The sequence below is a fragment of the Panthera pardus genome, unplaced genomic scaffold (assembly GCF_024362965.1).
Source record: "Panthera pardus isolate Hobbes unplaced genomic scaffold, ASM2436296v1 HiC_scaffold_6, whole genome shotgun sequence".
Taxonomy (NCBI): Eukaryota; Metazoa; Chordata; class Mammalia; order Carnivora; family Felidae; genus Panthera; species Panthera pardus.
Window position 1 is genome coordinate 89,783,832 of NW_026526991.1, and position 13,798 is coordinate 89,797,629.

General features: G+C 35.0%; 1 protein-coding gene and 1 non-coding gene across 4 annotated transcripts in view; one reads left to right on the plus strand and one right to left on the minus strand.

Annotated features, from left to right (window-relative positions):
• PIK3C2G (phosphatidylinositol-4-phosphate 3-kinase catalytic subunit type 2 gamma) overlaps positions 1-13,798 on the minus strand; it is a 350,214-nt gene that overhangs the window by 111,587 nt on the left and 224,829 nt on the right. For all 3 annotated transcript variants that reach the window (XM_019452113.2, XM_019452112.2, XM_053894931.1), the window contains 4 exons: positions 12,011-12,103; positions 10,428-10,557; positions 5,439-5,575; positions 3,183-3,352 (listed from right to left, as the gene is read on the minus strand). In XM_019452113.2, coding sequence (XP_019307658.2) covers positions 3,183-3,352; positions 5,439-5,575; positions 10,428-10,557; positions 12,011-12,103 — 530 coding nt within the window. The remainder of the gene's footprint in view (positions 1-3,182; positions 3,353-5,438; positions 5,576-10,427; positions 10,558-12,010; positions 12,104-13,798) is intronic.
• Positions 7,905-8,011, plus strand: LOC128775123 (U6 spliceosomal RNA). The gene has a single exon (XR_008419775.1). It is a non-coding gene; the product is annotated as a U6 spliceosomal RNA (small nuclear RNA).

A 13,798-nucleotide genomic window follows, 5' to 3' on the forward strand; every position in this document is an offset into this window, starting at 1 on the left:
AATATTGAGAACCTACTATGAGTGAGGTTATGTACTGTGCTGGACGCATTTTCATGTACCTCAGATGTTACCTAAAAGAGTTAAAATTGCCAAAGAGAGGACCTGAATAGACATTTTTCCAAAGAAGATGTAAAGACAGCCAACAGATGAGATATATGTAAAGATGCTGAACATCATGAATCACCAGGGAAATTCAAATCAAAACCACAGTGAGATACCACCTTACAGCTGTTAGAATGGCTAGTATCAAAAACACAAGAAATAACAAATGTTGGTAAAGATGTGGAGAAAACGAAACTCTTGGGGACTGTTGGTCAGAATATAAATTGGTGCAGCCACTATGGAAAGCAAAAAATTAAAAACAAAGCACCATGCAATCTAGTAATTCCACAGCTGGGTACTTACATTAAGAAGATGAAAATATTAGTTTGAAAATATATATGTTTCTCTGTGTTTATGTCCATTAATAGATGAATGGATAAAGATGTGGCATATACACACAATAGAATATTAGCCATAATAAAGAATGAAATCTTGTCATTCGTGACAACATGAATGGATCCAGAGGGTATTATGCTTAGTGAAATAAATCAGACAGAGAAAAACAAATACCATATGATTTCACTTATATGTAGAATCTGAAAAACAAACAAAACAAATAAATGAAGAATCCAGAAACACATTCATAAATACCCAGAGCTGGTAGTTGCCAGAAGGGAGGAAAGTAGGGAGTAGGAAAAAATAGATGAAAGGGATTAATAGGTACAAACTTCCAGTTAAAAAATAAATAAGGCACAGGGATGAAATGTACAGCATAGGGAATATAGTTAATAATGTAATAACTGTGTGGTGACAGATGGTGACTACACTTGTGGTGAGCATTTTGTAATATATAGAATTGCTGAATCATATGTTGTACACCTGAAACTAATATAATATCATATGTCAAAAAAATTGCTAAATCAGAAGCAGCAGTAGCTCTTGTAATATTAATAAACAAACAAATTGAGCTCCACCTTTTTTATAGACCCTGGTACATATCTCCATTATAGGACTTACCGTATTGTTTAGTAACTTGTTCTTATTTTTTATGACTTATTCAATTTTTTCTGTGAAACTGAAATATTTTTATTCCTTTTTTAACCACCCACATGGTCAACACTATTGCTGGTTAAATAAATGAGTAAGCGTTAGCCCAAATATCCAGTGGACAATACAGCAAAATAAATAAATAAAGATGTCAGAATTGAAATCTAATCTTTAAATTTCTAGGAAAGAATGGATTGTAGGGAAAAAGTATTATATGGGTAAATTATGTTCATGCTTATGTACATTAATTAGCTTTTGTCTTTCATAAACTAGGTATCTTGCTTCTATGCTTTTGTGATAGTCCGTACATCTATTTCTGCCTTTATCACATTTTATAATGATTATTTATGTTTTTGTCTTCTAGTAGTCTAAGAAAGAGCAAACCCCATTGAGGTGGTAAATGTGTACTATCCACCTTTGTATCCTCAAGATTTATCACAGTGCTTGGCACACAGATTATCCTCAGTAGATTTTTAAGGAATGAATGCAGATGTGGTGAATTTTCTTGAGGTAGTCATAATAGAAGGCAATGCATTGAAAATAACAACATGTGAAATGATTCCATTTGTATGCTTCTACAAAATAGGAGATACCATATTATGTATTTTATATTGGCATTTTAATACCAGATAACTGCCATCTAGTGAGAGTTCATCATGTTATATTATAGAAGACATTATTATTCCTTTGACTGAGTAGATACTTTTAGCTAAAAGTGAGTGATTACTCTTTGGAATGATTTGGTCCCATTTCTACTTTAAGGTATTGTATCTTTTTAAAGCAAGGGACTTTAGTCTTAAACTTTGGGTTTCCTTGTCCCAGTTCAAATAAAATAAAACAAAAACTTATTTATCCACCAGTCTTTTTGGTTTCAGTAAATGATATAATTATTTGTTAAGATTAAAGATCCAGGCATTATCCAGGCAAAATAGAATGTTTTCTTTTCTATTTCTACTTGCTAAGCCCCTCCCCCAGCCATTAGTCACTGCCAATGTCCAATCAATTAGCAGGTCTTATGGCTCTGACCCCAAATTATATTCTGAATCTCAGTTTTTACCACTTCTTTTCCATTAAGGCCTTGCCCTAATCATTGTAGTAGACTCCTAACTGTTCTTACTACTTCACAGGAGAGAAGAACACGTTTTGAAATCCACTGAAATCCATCAATGGCTTGCCCCGAACCCAAAATAAAAACCAACCTTCATACCATGTCCTCAGTGCCCTACTTGGTCTGGCCTCCTCAAGCTCTTCACCTTTACATCTTACTGCCTGCCCCCTCTCCATCCACTTCCAGGTCCCAGGTCTTCTTATCACTGGATCATACTAGGCTTATTTTCATGCTCATGACTATTACTTTTGTTGTTCTCTTTTCTTAGAAATCTATTCTCATGGAGTTCCACAAGGTAGATAATTAATTACACAGTGGTCTCTCATCTCTTTCTAGAGGCCTCTTTAAAATGGCATCCCTGCTCCAGTCACTCTCCATATAATTTCTTTGCTTCAGTTTCTTATTAAGAAATTAAATTCTTCATTTACTCATATTATTTCTTTACATGCTAACTTGTTTAATGTGTATCATTCTTCCTAGAAAGATTATCAGGTTTGTGTCTTCCTTGTTTGCTGTTACATCCTCAGAGCCTTGATCGGTTGTTGCTCACTGGGTATTTTTGAAATGACTTAAGGTTATTTCAGTGTAGGAAATGTGCTAGTTTTGTGATATGTAGACCAGGGATGGTGATTGCTATGGGCAATATACTGGATGTATTGAGACCACGAATTCATGACTCATTGTCCATTCGGGGTTTATAAGAAAGCAAGAATATTATATTTCAGACAATTCAGACTGGAGCAGGATTAGTTTCTCATGGGAGAAGTCCACTAACAATTTGAGGAAACCTAATTTGTTCCATTAAAAATATATTGAAGAAAATATTTCCTTCAATCATATTAGACATATAAACATGTTTATGTTATCTGGGGGGATTTGAGAGCTGGGGGAGCAAGCCATCTGCCGGGTTTCTATGCTATTACATGTCCTATATCACTCCGGGACATTGCTTAATTACTGTAATAGACATTATTTGCACACTGACCTTTTTATCCCTCCAAATGTTTGTGCATGACCTAGGAATTTTCCAAAGTCAATATGAAACATGTGGCCTGACTTTGTCAGCATGATGTTGTCGTTATGTCGGTCACAGACTCCCAGGATGAACGTTACCACACACCAGCCGGCACAGGAATAGAAAAAGTTCCTCAAGGCCTAATTGGTTGAAAAGAAATAACACAAAGATAACACACAGATAAAATAAGCAAATGCATTAGCATCAGAGATAATGGTAAAAAGTAGTATAAAAAGCGAAATTACATAATCGAGACCCACTTCTACGTCTCAGTTGAGAGAAGATTATGATTAAATGACTGGTTCTTGATATGCTATAGAAGAACATGAAGCAATTTCTTCTGTGGCTAATAAATGTTTTCATTTAAATTGGGCAAAATATCTCTTTCATTCAGTTGGATCTAATTTTCATAGCTTATTGAAGAGGATTCCTGGTGTATTTTTTTGATGTCCCAAGTATACAATATTGAATGATTTTTTTTCAAGGTAAAAGAAGAAGGAAAAATATGGCTCAATATTTCCTATCCCCAGAGAAACTTAAAATGTCAATTTTGAATATTTGAATTTGTAACACAGAAAAAACTGTATTGAGATATAGGTAATATATTATGTTTATCCTTACAAATATGTCATCCAGCTAATGTCCAAAAGTGTCTTGGTACAGTATACATCAGTGAATGTCTGTGTGGGTGGAAGCAGGTTATCACTAAGTCAATTGTGGCTTCTGTTTCTTTAATAAACAGAGGTTTCTTGCCAAAATTACTCTTTGTTTTCAAATGTTTCCTGAGTACACATTATTTTCATCAGTGATACAACCATGACTGTAACCATGGTGGAGCTGTGAGTGATTGGTTGGGCCATGGTAATGGGTCTCCTGGAACGGTGTGGCTGACATGCTGGAGTGGAAATCTATGTCACTGGATTACCTGTCTTTGTTCCAGATATCCCAAGTGCCTGAACAAGTCACTTAATTTGTCTCATTATATATGTTTCACTTACGAAGTGAAGATAATAAAAGATGCCCTTATGTGTAGCTGTGAAGAGCAAATATATGCGTAAACACCTCAAACGATATAACCCCAGGGATTTGTGCAAAACTCAAGTTCTAATTTTGTGAATGATTACAAAATAGATTTCAAGGTAATGCCACCTCATATTTGTTATTTGACCTCCAAAACCCCATATTTTGCTCCACTTCAATCTCATAGAAATCTGAAACCGATGAACTCTTGGGTCTCCCTATCATGGCCTGTGTTAACTAGGGTGACCAATCATTCCAGTTTGTTCAGGACTGAGGAGTTGCCTAGAATGAAGAAATTTCAGTGCTCAGGACAGTTTGGAGAAAATTCAGTGCTAGCCCTTATTGTATCTTTGTGTGAATTAGCATAAAGATGTTCCTCCCTCCAGGTAGACCCAGCTGGACCAGTTCATGCTTTGGCAAGTGGAATAAAGCCTGGATTTAAGCAACTCATTCCTCAGCTGGGAGCCCTGGTAGATGGCAGAACCTGCACAACTATACACCACAGGCCAGATGCCAGCATGAAGGGAAGTGGGAAAAAATGTTTTCAGTCAAATATAATAGTACATTTTGTAAAGTTCTGAGATATTTATGCATTTTACAAACATTGGAAGAATAAGGCATGAAAAAGTAGAGCTCGGCAGAAGAAATGCATTGCAAAGGAAGGAGAGGGATTTATAGAAACTGGAGGTTGTATACAGATAGTCAGAGATAACTTGAAAGAAGTAGTTTCAAGGAGCAACATCTCAAGAGAGATGGCTGTAAGAAACAAAACCAAATACAGAAATTTTATCTAGTTAATATACCATTTAAACTGGATCATTATTACTAAGCTGATGACTGAATGGATTAGAACTCAAGGTGTCCTTAATTTACTTTTCATGAAACACAATAGTTAATGATCCAGAGCATATTCTTCTTTAAGTACATTATTTAAAATTAGCTACAGGGGCTCCTGGGTGGCGCAGTCGGTTAAGCGTCCGACTTCAGCCAGGTCACGATCTCGCGGTCCGTGAGTTCGAGCCCCGCGTCAGGCTCTGGGCTGATGGCTGGGAGCCTGGAGCCTGTTTCCGATTCTGTGTCTCCCTCTCTCTCTGCCCCTCCCCCGTTCATGCTCTGTCTCTCTCTGTCCCAAAAATAAATAAAAAAACGTTGAAAAAAAATTTTTTAAAAAATAAAATAAATAAAATTAGCTACAGCAGGACAAACCTTTTCATAATCTGCCTTTAAATGGTTGTGCTGACTGAACCATTTTTTGATTGTGTTTTCTTTCAGTGGTCCTATCAGTCCAGAATGGCGATGGATCTTTGCTAGGGTGATGGCATCGGGCACCATCTGCACCAATCCTGATAAAAAAGAGATGATATAAATAATTTCTTCTTCACAAGATGAGGAATACTTAGCTAACACATCTTGACCTATGTGGCAACAATACTTCTCAGCACTACTTCAGTTATCCTTTTCTTTGTAAACCTTCTTTTCTGAAGAAGACTTATCTGGATGAAGAAGACTTCCTTCTAATTTTTCTGAAGTCCTGGGGAGCACTTATTGTGTTTGGAACTATCAGAAGAAGCTTCACTATTTTTTTTTTTGAACTACAGTAGAGAGCCAATCTAGACGGTCTCACAGAACTCTCAGACAATAAGATAGTCGGTTAATTACTGTATGACTTGTGCATTCATTTACAGTTGAAGAGAGGACATTCAAACTTGTATAACAAGCGTATTTATGATAGAAGAGAACCAAATACAATATCCATAACAAATATTTCAAATATATTATAAAAATCAAGGTTCAGGTTAATGAAAGCTTCATAGTTAAATGTCCCATTTCTAGGAGTGAACAGAATAATTGCAGTAAACATGTGGAGAGCCATCTGCTCCTTTCTTCTCAGCCAACATTAAAGACAAACTATGCTAATAATTTTTTAAAGGGGAGCATATATTGATTGAACTTCATTAGGACCTTTGCCCCACTGGCCATGTATCCATTAAGGCTTTTTTCATTGTGTTCCTAAGGTTATTAAAATGTAAATATTTTCAAATCTTCTGATTTTTATTCTGTACAGAATAGCAATTTAGACCCAGTATTTAATAAAACTTCCCAGACTAATGTCCACAAAACAACCTGTAATATACTGTTCTGTAAATAAAATCACTGAAAGAAATTAAAGTCTAGTATTTTTGATTTCCACAATCTTGAAAATTGCAAGAGTTGAAAACTCAAATGTCCAAAGAGACCAAGGACACAAATGAAACTATTTGAAAAGAGAGATGTTTGAATTTATGAAACTATTTCATAATCTGTCTTCAAACATTCAGATTAAACAACAATTAATCAAATCACAGTGTTGGTAAATGAAACACTTCTCTGTGCTGGAGTTGGCCAGCAGTAGCTGGTTGCAGTCTTAATCTCTCTTAATATTTAATAGTCCAGTTGTGACTCTTAGACATCTACATTGCTGGGTCAGAAAGAAATTTAAACATGGGGAGTGGGAATGGAATATTGAATGCTGCAGAAATAACCTATAAAGCATATCTGAAGGAAGGAAGGAAGGAAGGAAGGGAAGAAAGATAGGGAGAGGAAGGAAAGAATGGAGGGAGGAAAGGAGGGGGGAAGGAGGGAGGAAGGAAGGACATAACTGAATACTCTAGAAGTAAATCTTGGGCTTATCCTTAATATCATAGTACTTCTCCTTTCTCTCCAATAGTATTTGGCTCTCATGCAGGTTTTCTCATGTATATTAAGTGAGATAGAAAATGTAAGTCTTTACATTTTGTATTAATGTAATAATTTTAGAGAGAGGTGATTCCTCTTTCTAATACTGAACATTTCCTTCCTCAAATTTCCAGTTCCTCCACTTAATACACCTAAAGGGAAATCACCTTCTATCTGGTTCCTTAGTACTTCATTGCCTCACATTTGACCATGTCCAAAATAAAGACTTAGATTATTACACCATTTAGATACTGTGCTGTAGCAATGTCAGTTACTTTCCAGACCACATTTGTCTTTAGGGAATTAATCTTTGCTAAATCCCAAGCCATTTATCATAAGACTTACATTGCTGACTACCCTGAAAACCTTGCACCTAATTTTTAACAACCATGGTGGCCAAATTTTGTCTATTAATAAAACCATAAATTACATTTTATACATTTTAAGATAGTATGTATCATACACATTTTAAATACTATCAAATCTGTGCACATTGAGTAATATGTATAGTTCTATTCTTATAGTCCTTGAATGCAGAGATTCTCCAATTTTAGTGTGTGTATATATATATATATATATATCACTTGGGGGTCTTGTTAAAAGGTAGGCTCTAATTCTTTAGGGTAGGGGTGAGGTCTGAGATTCTGCATTTCTGACAAGTTCCCAGGTGATGCTAATGCTGCTGATTCCCCGGGTCACATTTTAAATAGTAAGTTTCTTGGGGACAGAACTTTTCAAGGTGGTGTCATATAAGGCAGTGGCTCTCAAACTGGGGTGCATAAGAAATAATAGAGCAGCTTTTTACAGTCACAAAGACTTGAGAACCCCCTCCTCTCTTCAATGCCTATGTAGAGAATGTGATTTAGTACCTGGTTGGGTCTAGTTATCTCTACTCCATTTCCCCTAAGTAACTTTTACGCCCATCAAATTTGGAGAGCCAACAATAAAATAAATCCTGTGCTCCCTTCAGCAGCACATGTAGTAAAATTGGAACAATACAGAGAAGATTAGCACGGCCCCTGCACAAGGATGACATGCAAATTCATGAAGCTTCCATATTTTTCTGCCATTTGCACCAACGTGGATGGAAATAGAGAGTATTATGCTGCGAAATAAGTCAGTCAGAGAAAGACAGACACCATATGTTTTCATTCATATGTGGATCTTGAGAAACTTAACAGAAGACCATGGGGGAAGGGAAGGGGGAAAAAAGTTACAAACAGAGAGGCAGGGAGGCAAACCATAAGAGACTCTTAAAAACTGAGAATAAACAGGGTTGATAGAGGGGGGTGGGAGGGAGGGGAAAGTGGGTGATGGGCATTGAGGAGGGCACTTGTTGGGATGAGCACTGGGTGTTGTATGGAAGCCAGTTTGACAATATATTTTTTAAAAAGATAAATAACTAAATAAAATAAATCCTAAAGAATTATTTGTCTTGATAGGCTCTCTTAAATCTCCTGGACATCATGTACAAAATAGTCATGTGAATTATAATCAACAATCATGTTGATAAAGTCATGCAAACTTCTGGCCTGGAATATACTCTCCTTAAGGGCAGCAACTCTGATTAGCTCATTTTAGTATACTTTACCTTACTCTGTGATATTTTTTCAAAATAATAGATATTCAATAAGCCTTGGAAGCATAATAAAAATGGAACCTGAGCTCCTAAAAATGACATTTGCCTTAAAGATTTCTATTTTTCTTGAAGAAGTATTTTGCCAGTATAACGCCCTCTCAAATCTTACAACTATAGAAGATTGTTGATAGATAGGAGAGAATAATAGCTTGCTTGTTTTACAACATCTGCAACTGTGGACAAGTCTACATTCATATTTATTGAGCCATTTTATTAACTTTAAAAGATTTAGCCTCTGTTATATTCTATAGTTATAAACAAAGAAATGAGAAGATGGAATTGAAGAATTCCACAGAGGGGGCATCTGGGTGGCTCAGTCAGTTAAGTGCCCAACTCTTGGTTTCAGCCCAGGTCATGATCTCACAGTTTGAGTCTCAGTGTCAGGCTTCCTGCTGACTCCGCAGAGCCTGCTTGAGATTCTCTCTCCCTCCCTCTCTCTCTGCCCCTCCCTTGCTTGCACACGTGCATGCTCTCTCTCTCTAAATAAATAAACTTAAAAAAATCTTAAAAAAAAAGAATTCCACTGAAGTCAGTGATATATTCAATTTCTGAAGAAAAGGTGATCCTTATGACATCAAAAAGTTCAGCTTGGTTCATCTAGCTTTATTCTTACTCTTTCAATACATTAGAATTTGAAAAAGTTCAGTTACCCATGTAAAAAAAGGGAGAGTAAAACTCAAGGAATAACAATCTCAGAGCAGTGATGATAAAGACTCTTAGGAAATAGAGCTTTAGAAAGGGTAAAGGGGTAGACACTTGTCCTGAAAGCAAAAGCCCTATTATCAGAATCAAAATAATTGGGTAGTGGAACTTGTAACAGAGTTATCCTGAAGGATCAGGTTGCAAGTTAAACTAAAGTGGAGGTGCTTCTGTACTTAGTTTCTAAAGTCTCAAGTCATGGTTGTCTGGGGTACTGAGCCTAGTGGTGGAACCTCAGGAACTGGGGGGGTCAGACAGTGATAGTTTTCTGTTAGGTTTAAATTGTAGCTCTTTCTTAATAAAACAACACAAAACAAAACAAAACAAAACACCCACAACAGACCAAAAGAAACAAACTACACGGTTCTAGGTTCTGTCTCTGGTTCTATGATTTTTTTTTATCCCTTTGTTTATGTAAATGTATCTGCTGTAATTTCTACCAATTAATTTAATGAAATTCTAAGTGGTGATGACCACATTTTAAAAAGATTATAAGGAATCTTAGGAATTATTTCTTCAATTTAGCACTATTGTAATTAAGTACAACTTTTACCTGTGATGTTTTGCTAATAATTTGGGTGGACCATTGACATTATTTTCATTGAAAATGTGTATAAATGTAATTGTATTTCTATATTTTATATTACATTTCTATAATAATATATTGGAATGTTCAAAGTTTGCATATTTGGTCATCTTTGACTATTGATATTATGATTTACTGAAACATCTTTTAGAAATTAAATGCAGGTTTATAAGGTATTTAGAATGTTCAGAACTCCTTTAAGCATTTGCGACTTTGTGAATTTTGTGTTAATAGGCAGCAATTGAATTTTTTTGAGCAAGTAGGTTTTTCTGTTATTATCTTTAAGAGAAAAAAAACACACAAAAGATACAGGAAAAGATACCACGGTTAACATCTGGAATGTCAAAATCTTAATTACTATCATCAAAGACATTACATTCCATGTAAACTATTTTGAAAATAATTCTTTTTAAGAAAGAAGAATGACTTTGTATATAGTTCTTTTGATTTTAAAATTTATAGTGTAAAATGAAGGCTGTGAAAGTTTGGTGTCATGCTACCAGTGAATGTTTGAGATAAATAATGTAAGTCAAATCACTTTCTAATCTATACTGACCTTGACCTTTTCCTGTGGATAGACATCTATAAATGATCATTTGCATATCCAAGCCCTCTTGCAGCCAAATATTGTCCATCACTTGAATAATCTGCAGAACAAGCATATCCTGACGGAGATCATCGCCAGCCTGTTAAAAACAAAATTATAGACTGGATTTCTCCTTGAATTCCATTAAAGGCCTTCAAATATGGTATATGTCATTTCTTTCCTCAAAGAAATTTCTAGCCAGACTTAGGATGGTTTCAATTGTTTTATTAGTACTAAGAACATCTTGTGTTTCTGAGAGAAGATCAAAGAAAATAAGAACTTTCCTTTAAATGATTACAGAAGCTTCAGCCATCAAGTTAGAAGTTGCTTGGAATGCTGTTCCTGATAATAATCTTTCAATTTATCATCCACGTGCAATGTCTTAGACTTAAAGTCTAGAGAAGAGAGACTCAATGAATGTTTATCCAAATTTCAAATTCAACCAAGAGAGATTTCTTTCGAACTGAAACACTATTTCATATGCCATAAATGTATATACTGATATACAGTTAGAATACCAAGAGCTTCTTGACTAGGAGTATAAATAGCACACACAGGATTCATTAGACTTTAAATCATTGACTTCTCATATTATGAAGGTGGTTAAAAAGTTTGCAGAGTAAACAGCCTTTGATAATAAGAAGAAATGATTAAGAGATGGTTTTCTAGCATAAGTGAAGGAAATGGAATATGTCCAAAGGGAAGGAGGATAGTTTTATGCTTTTAAACTAACAGGTTTGGTTTTGAAAATGCTTTCTAAATAATATGCAGAAAAATATTCCAAGATGAAATTTTGTTATTTTTTTTCTTCATCAAAAATGCAGTGTCATGTGACCATTAATGCTTGAGGTGATACAGGTCAAAGCCAAAGTAGGGTGTGCTAAAAATTACCCTCAAAAATAGTCAAAATCCACCAAATAATTCACTCTGAGAGCTGGTTGTCTGGTTTGGCTGAATAATTGATTAAATTAAGTGAATGAATGTAAATTCTTACTGTTCCACTACAGTTTCTTCTTCAGTCCCTCTTTCCTACCTGTCTTTAACTCTGTTACTACCTTTTACTCTTTTCTCATGGGATTCATGATAAAGACTGATTTGGCCCATATTTATTTAAAAAGAAGAAAATAACTCAAATTATTAAAATAAGCAAGTTCTTGCAGATAAGAATTTTATGTTAAATTAACATATCATTTGAGTTTCAGCTAATATTGATTCTAATTTAGTATATAAACCAAAAGAAAACTCTTCCACTAAGGGCTAACCAAACATTCCACATTCTGTGCTACTCAAAAGTGATTATATAATTTTATTCATTGAAACATCTCTTCTTAAGTTTTGCACTGAAGGTTCACTAGCTTGAGCCAATAACGATTTATTTATTATCAATCACAGTTTGACATGTACTATAATTCTGTAAAAATGCAGAATAAAAATAACTGGAATCCTCTGTGTTGTTGCCAGCGGAAAATAGCTATAATCATTTCTTTTTGTGAGAAATAAATCAATAATTCTACCTGTGAAATCAATTTGATGTTTCAGGAGGGCTACTGTACCTTAAAAATGACGCTGATGTTTTTGCCTATTGGGTTAGCATTGATGAAAGTAATCTTCAGTGGCAAAGCATTAGATGTGAAATATGAACATGCCTATGGAAAGAGAAGGAAAAAAATGCTTAGAAAAATAAAGGAACAAGAACACTTTCCATGAAATCACAGGCCTCTTGGATAATTTGTTATAGAAGTGAATATAACACATATGAATAATTTTTACACTTTGGAACAAAGAAACATATTTATTAACAACAACAACAAAACAACTTTAGTCTACTAACCAAAACCTTTACTTAGAAATTGAAAATACAGCTTCTTGGCAGGCTGTAAGTCTTCAACTACATTTTTTTCTCACTGAACAGTGGTGATATGTTGGGAGGTTAAATAAACTTAGTATGTAGATATTGTGTTTATGCTAGTTGGTTAATATCTAAAAGATAAAATTGTTATTAAAAAATCTATTTCCATTTAATTATTTCTTCCCTGCAGCATACTTTAAGGAAATATGGATATAGAGTTAAGAAAATCCTGGTGCAGTAACTCTGGAAAACAGTATGGAGGTTCCTCAAAAAATTAAAAATCAAATTACCCTATGACCCTAGCACTACTAGGAATTTATCCAAAGGATACAGGAGTGCTGATTCATAGAGGCACATGTACCCCAATGTTTATAGCAGTGCTATCTACAATAGCCAAATTATGAAAAGAGCTCCAATGTCCATCAACTGATGAATGGATAAAGAAGATGTGGTATATATTATATATTTATATTTATATACACAATGGAATACTACTTGGCAATGAAAAAGAATGAAATTATGCCATTTGCAACAACATGGATGGAACTGGAGTGTATTTTGCTAAGTGAAATAAGTCAGTCAGAGAATGATATATGATTTCGCTCGTATGTGGAATTTGTGAAACTTAACAGAAGACCGTAGGAGAATGGAAGGAAAAATAAGATACAAACAGAGAGGGAGGTAAACCATAAGAGACTCTTAAATACAGAGAACAAACTGAGGGTTGATGGGTTTAGGGGGTTGGGGGTGGGGAAAATGGGTGATGGGCATTGAGGAGGGCACTTATTGGGAGAACTGGAAGTTGTACGTAAGTGATGAATCACGGGAATCTACTTCTGAAACCAAGACTACACTGTACATTAGCTAACAACAATAAACAAATAAAATTAAAAGAAAAAAAGAAAGAAAGACTTGGGGCACCTGGGTGGCTCAGTTGGTTAAGTGTCTGACTTTGGCTCAGGTCATGATCTCGCGGTTAGTGAGTATGAGCCCTGCATTGGGCTCTGTGCTGACAGCTCAGAGTCTGGAGCCTGCTTCAGATTCTGTCTGTCTGTCTGTCTGTCTCTCTCTTTGTCCCTCCCCACTCATGCTCTGTCTCTCTCTCTCTCTCAAAAATAAACATTAAAAAATGTTAAAAAAAAAAAAAAAAGAAGATCTGAATTCAAATTTGAACTCTGTAACTAATTAGCTGCAAGATCTTGGGTAAGTTACTGAAATGTTTGTATCCCACTGAAAAATGGGGATAATAACCCCTGTCTCAAACATATTTGTAATAGACATATGGACTAATGGATATAAAAGAGCTTCTACAGTGCCTGACACTAATTGAGTACTTAAAAAAAAATAATGCATTCCCTTTCTCTTTTTTGTTAATGAACATTTTCTTACCTTCACAAATAACAGTACAACATATTTCATTTCAATTTCATTTCATCTTTTCATTTCTTTCAATTACACTTTGCATTTCCACTTTCAGCTTATGATATTGACT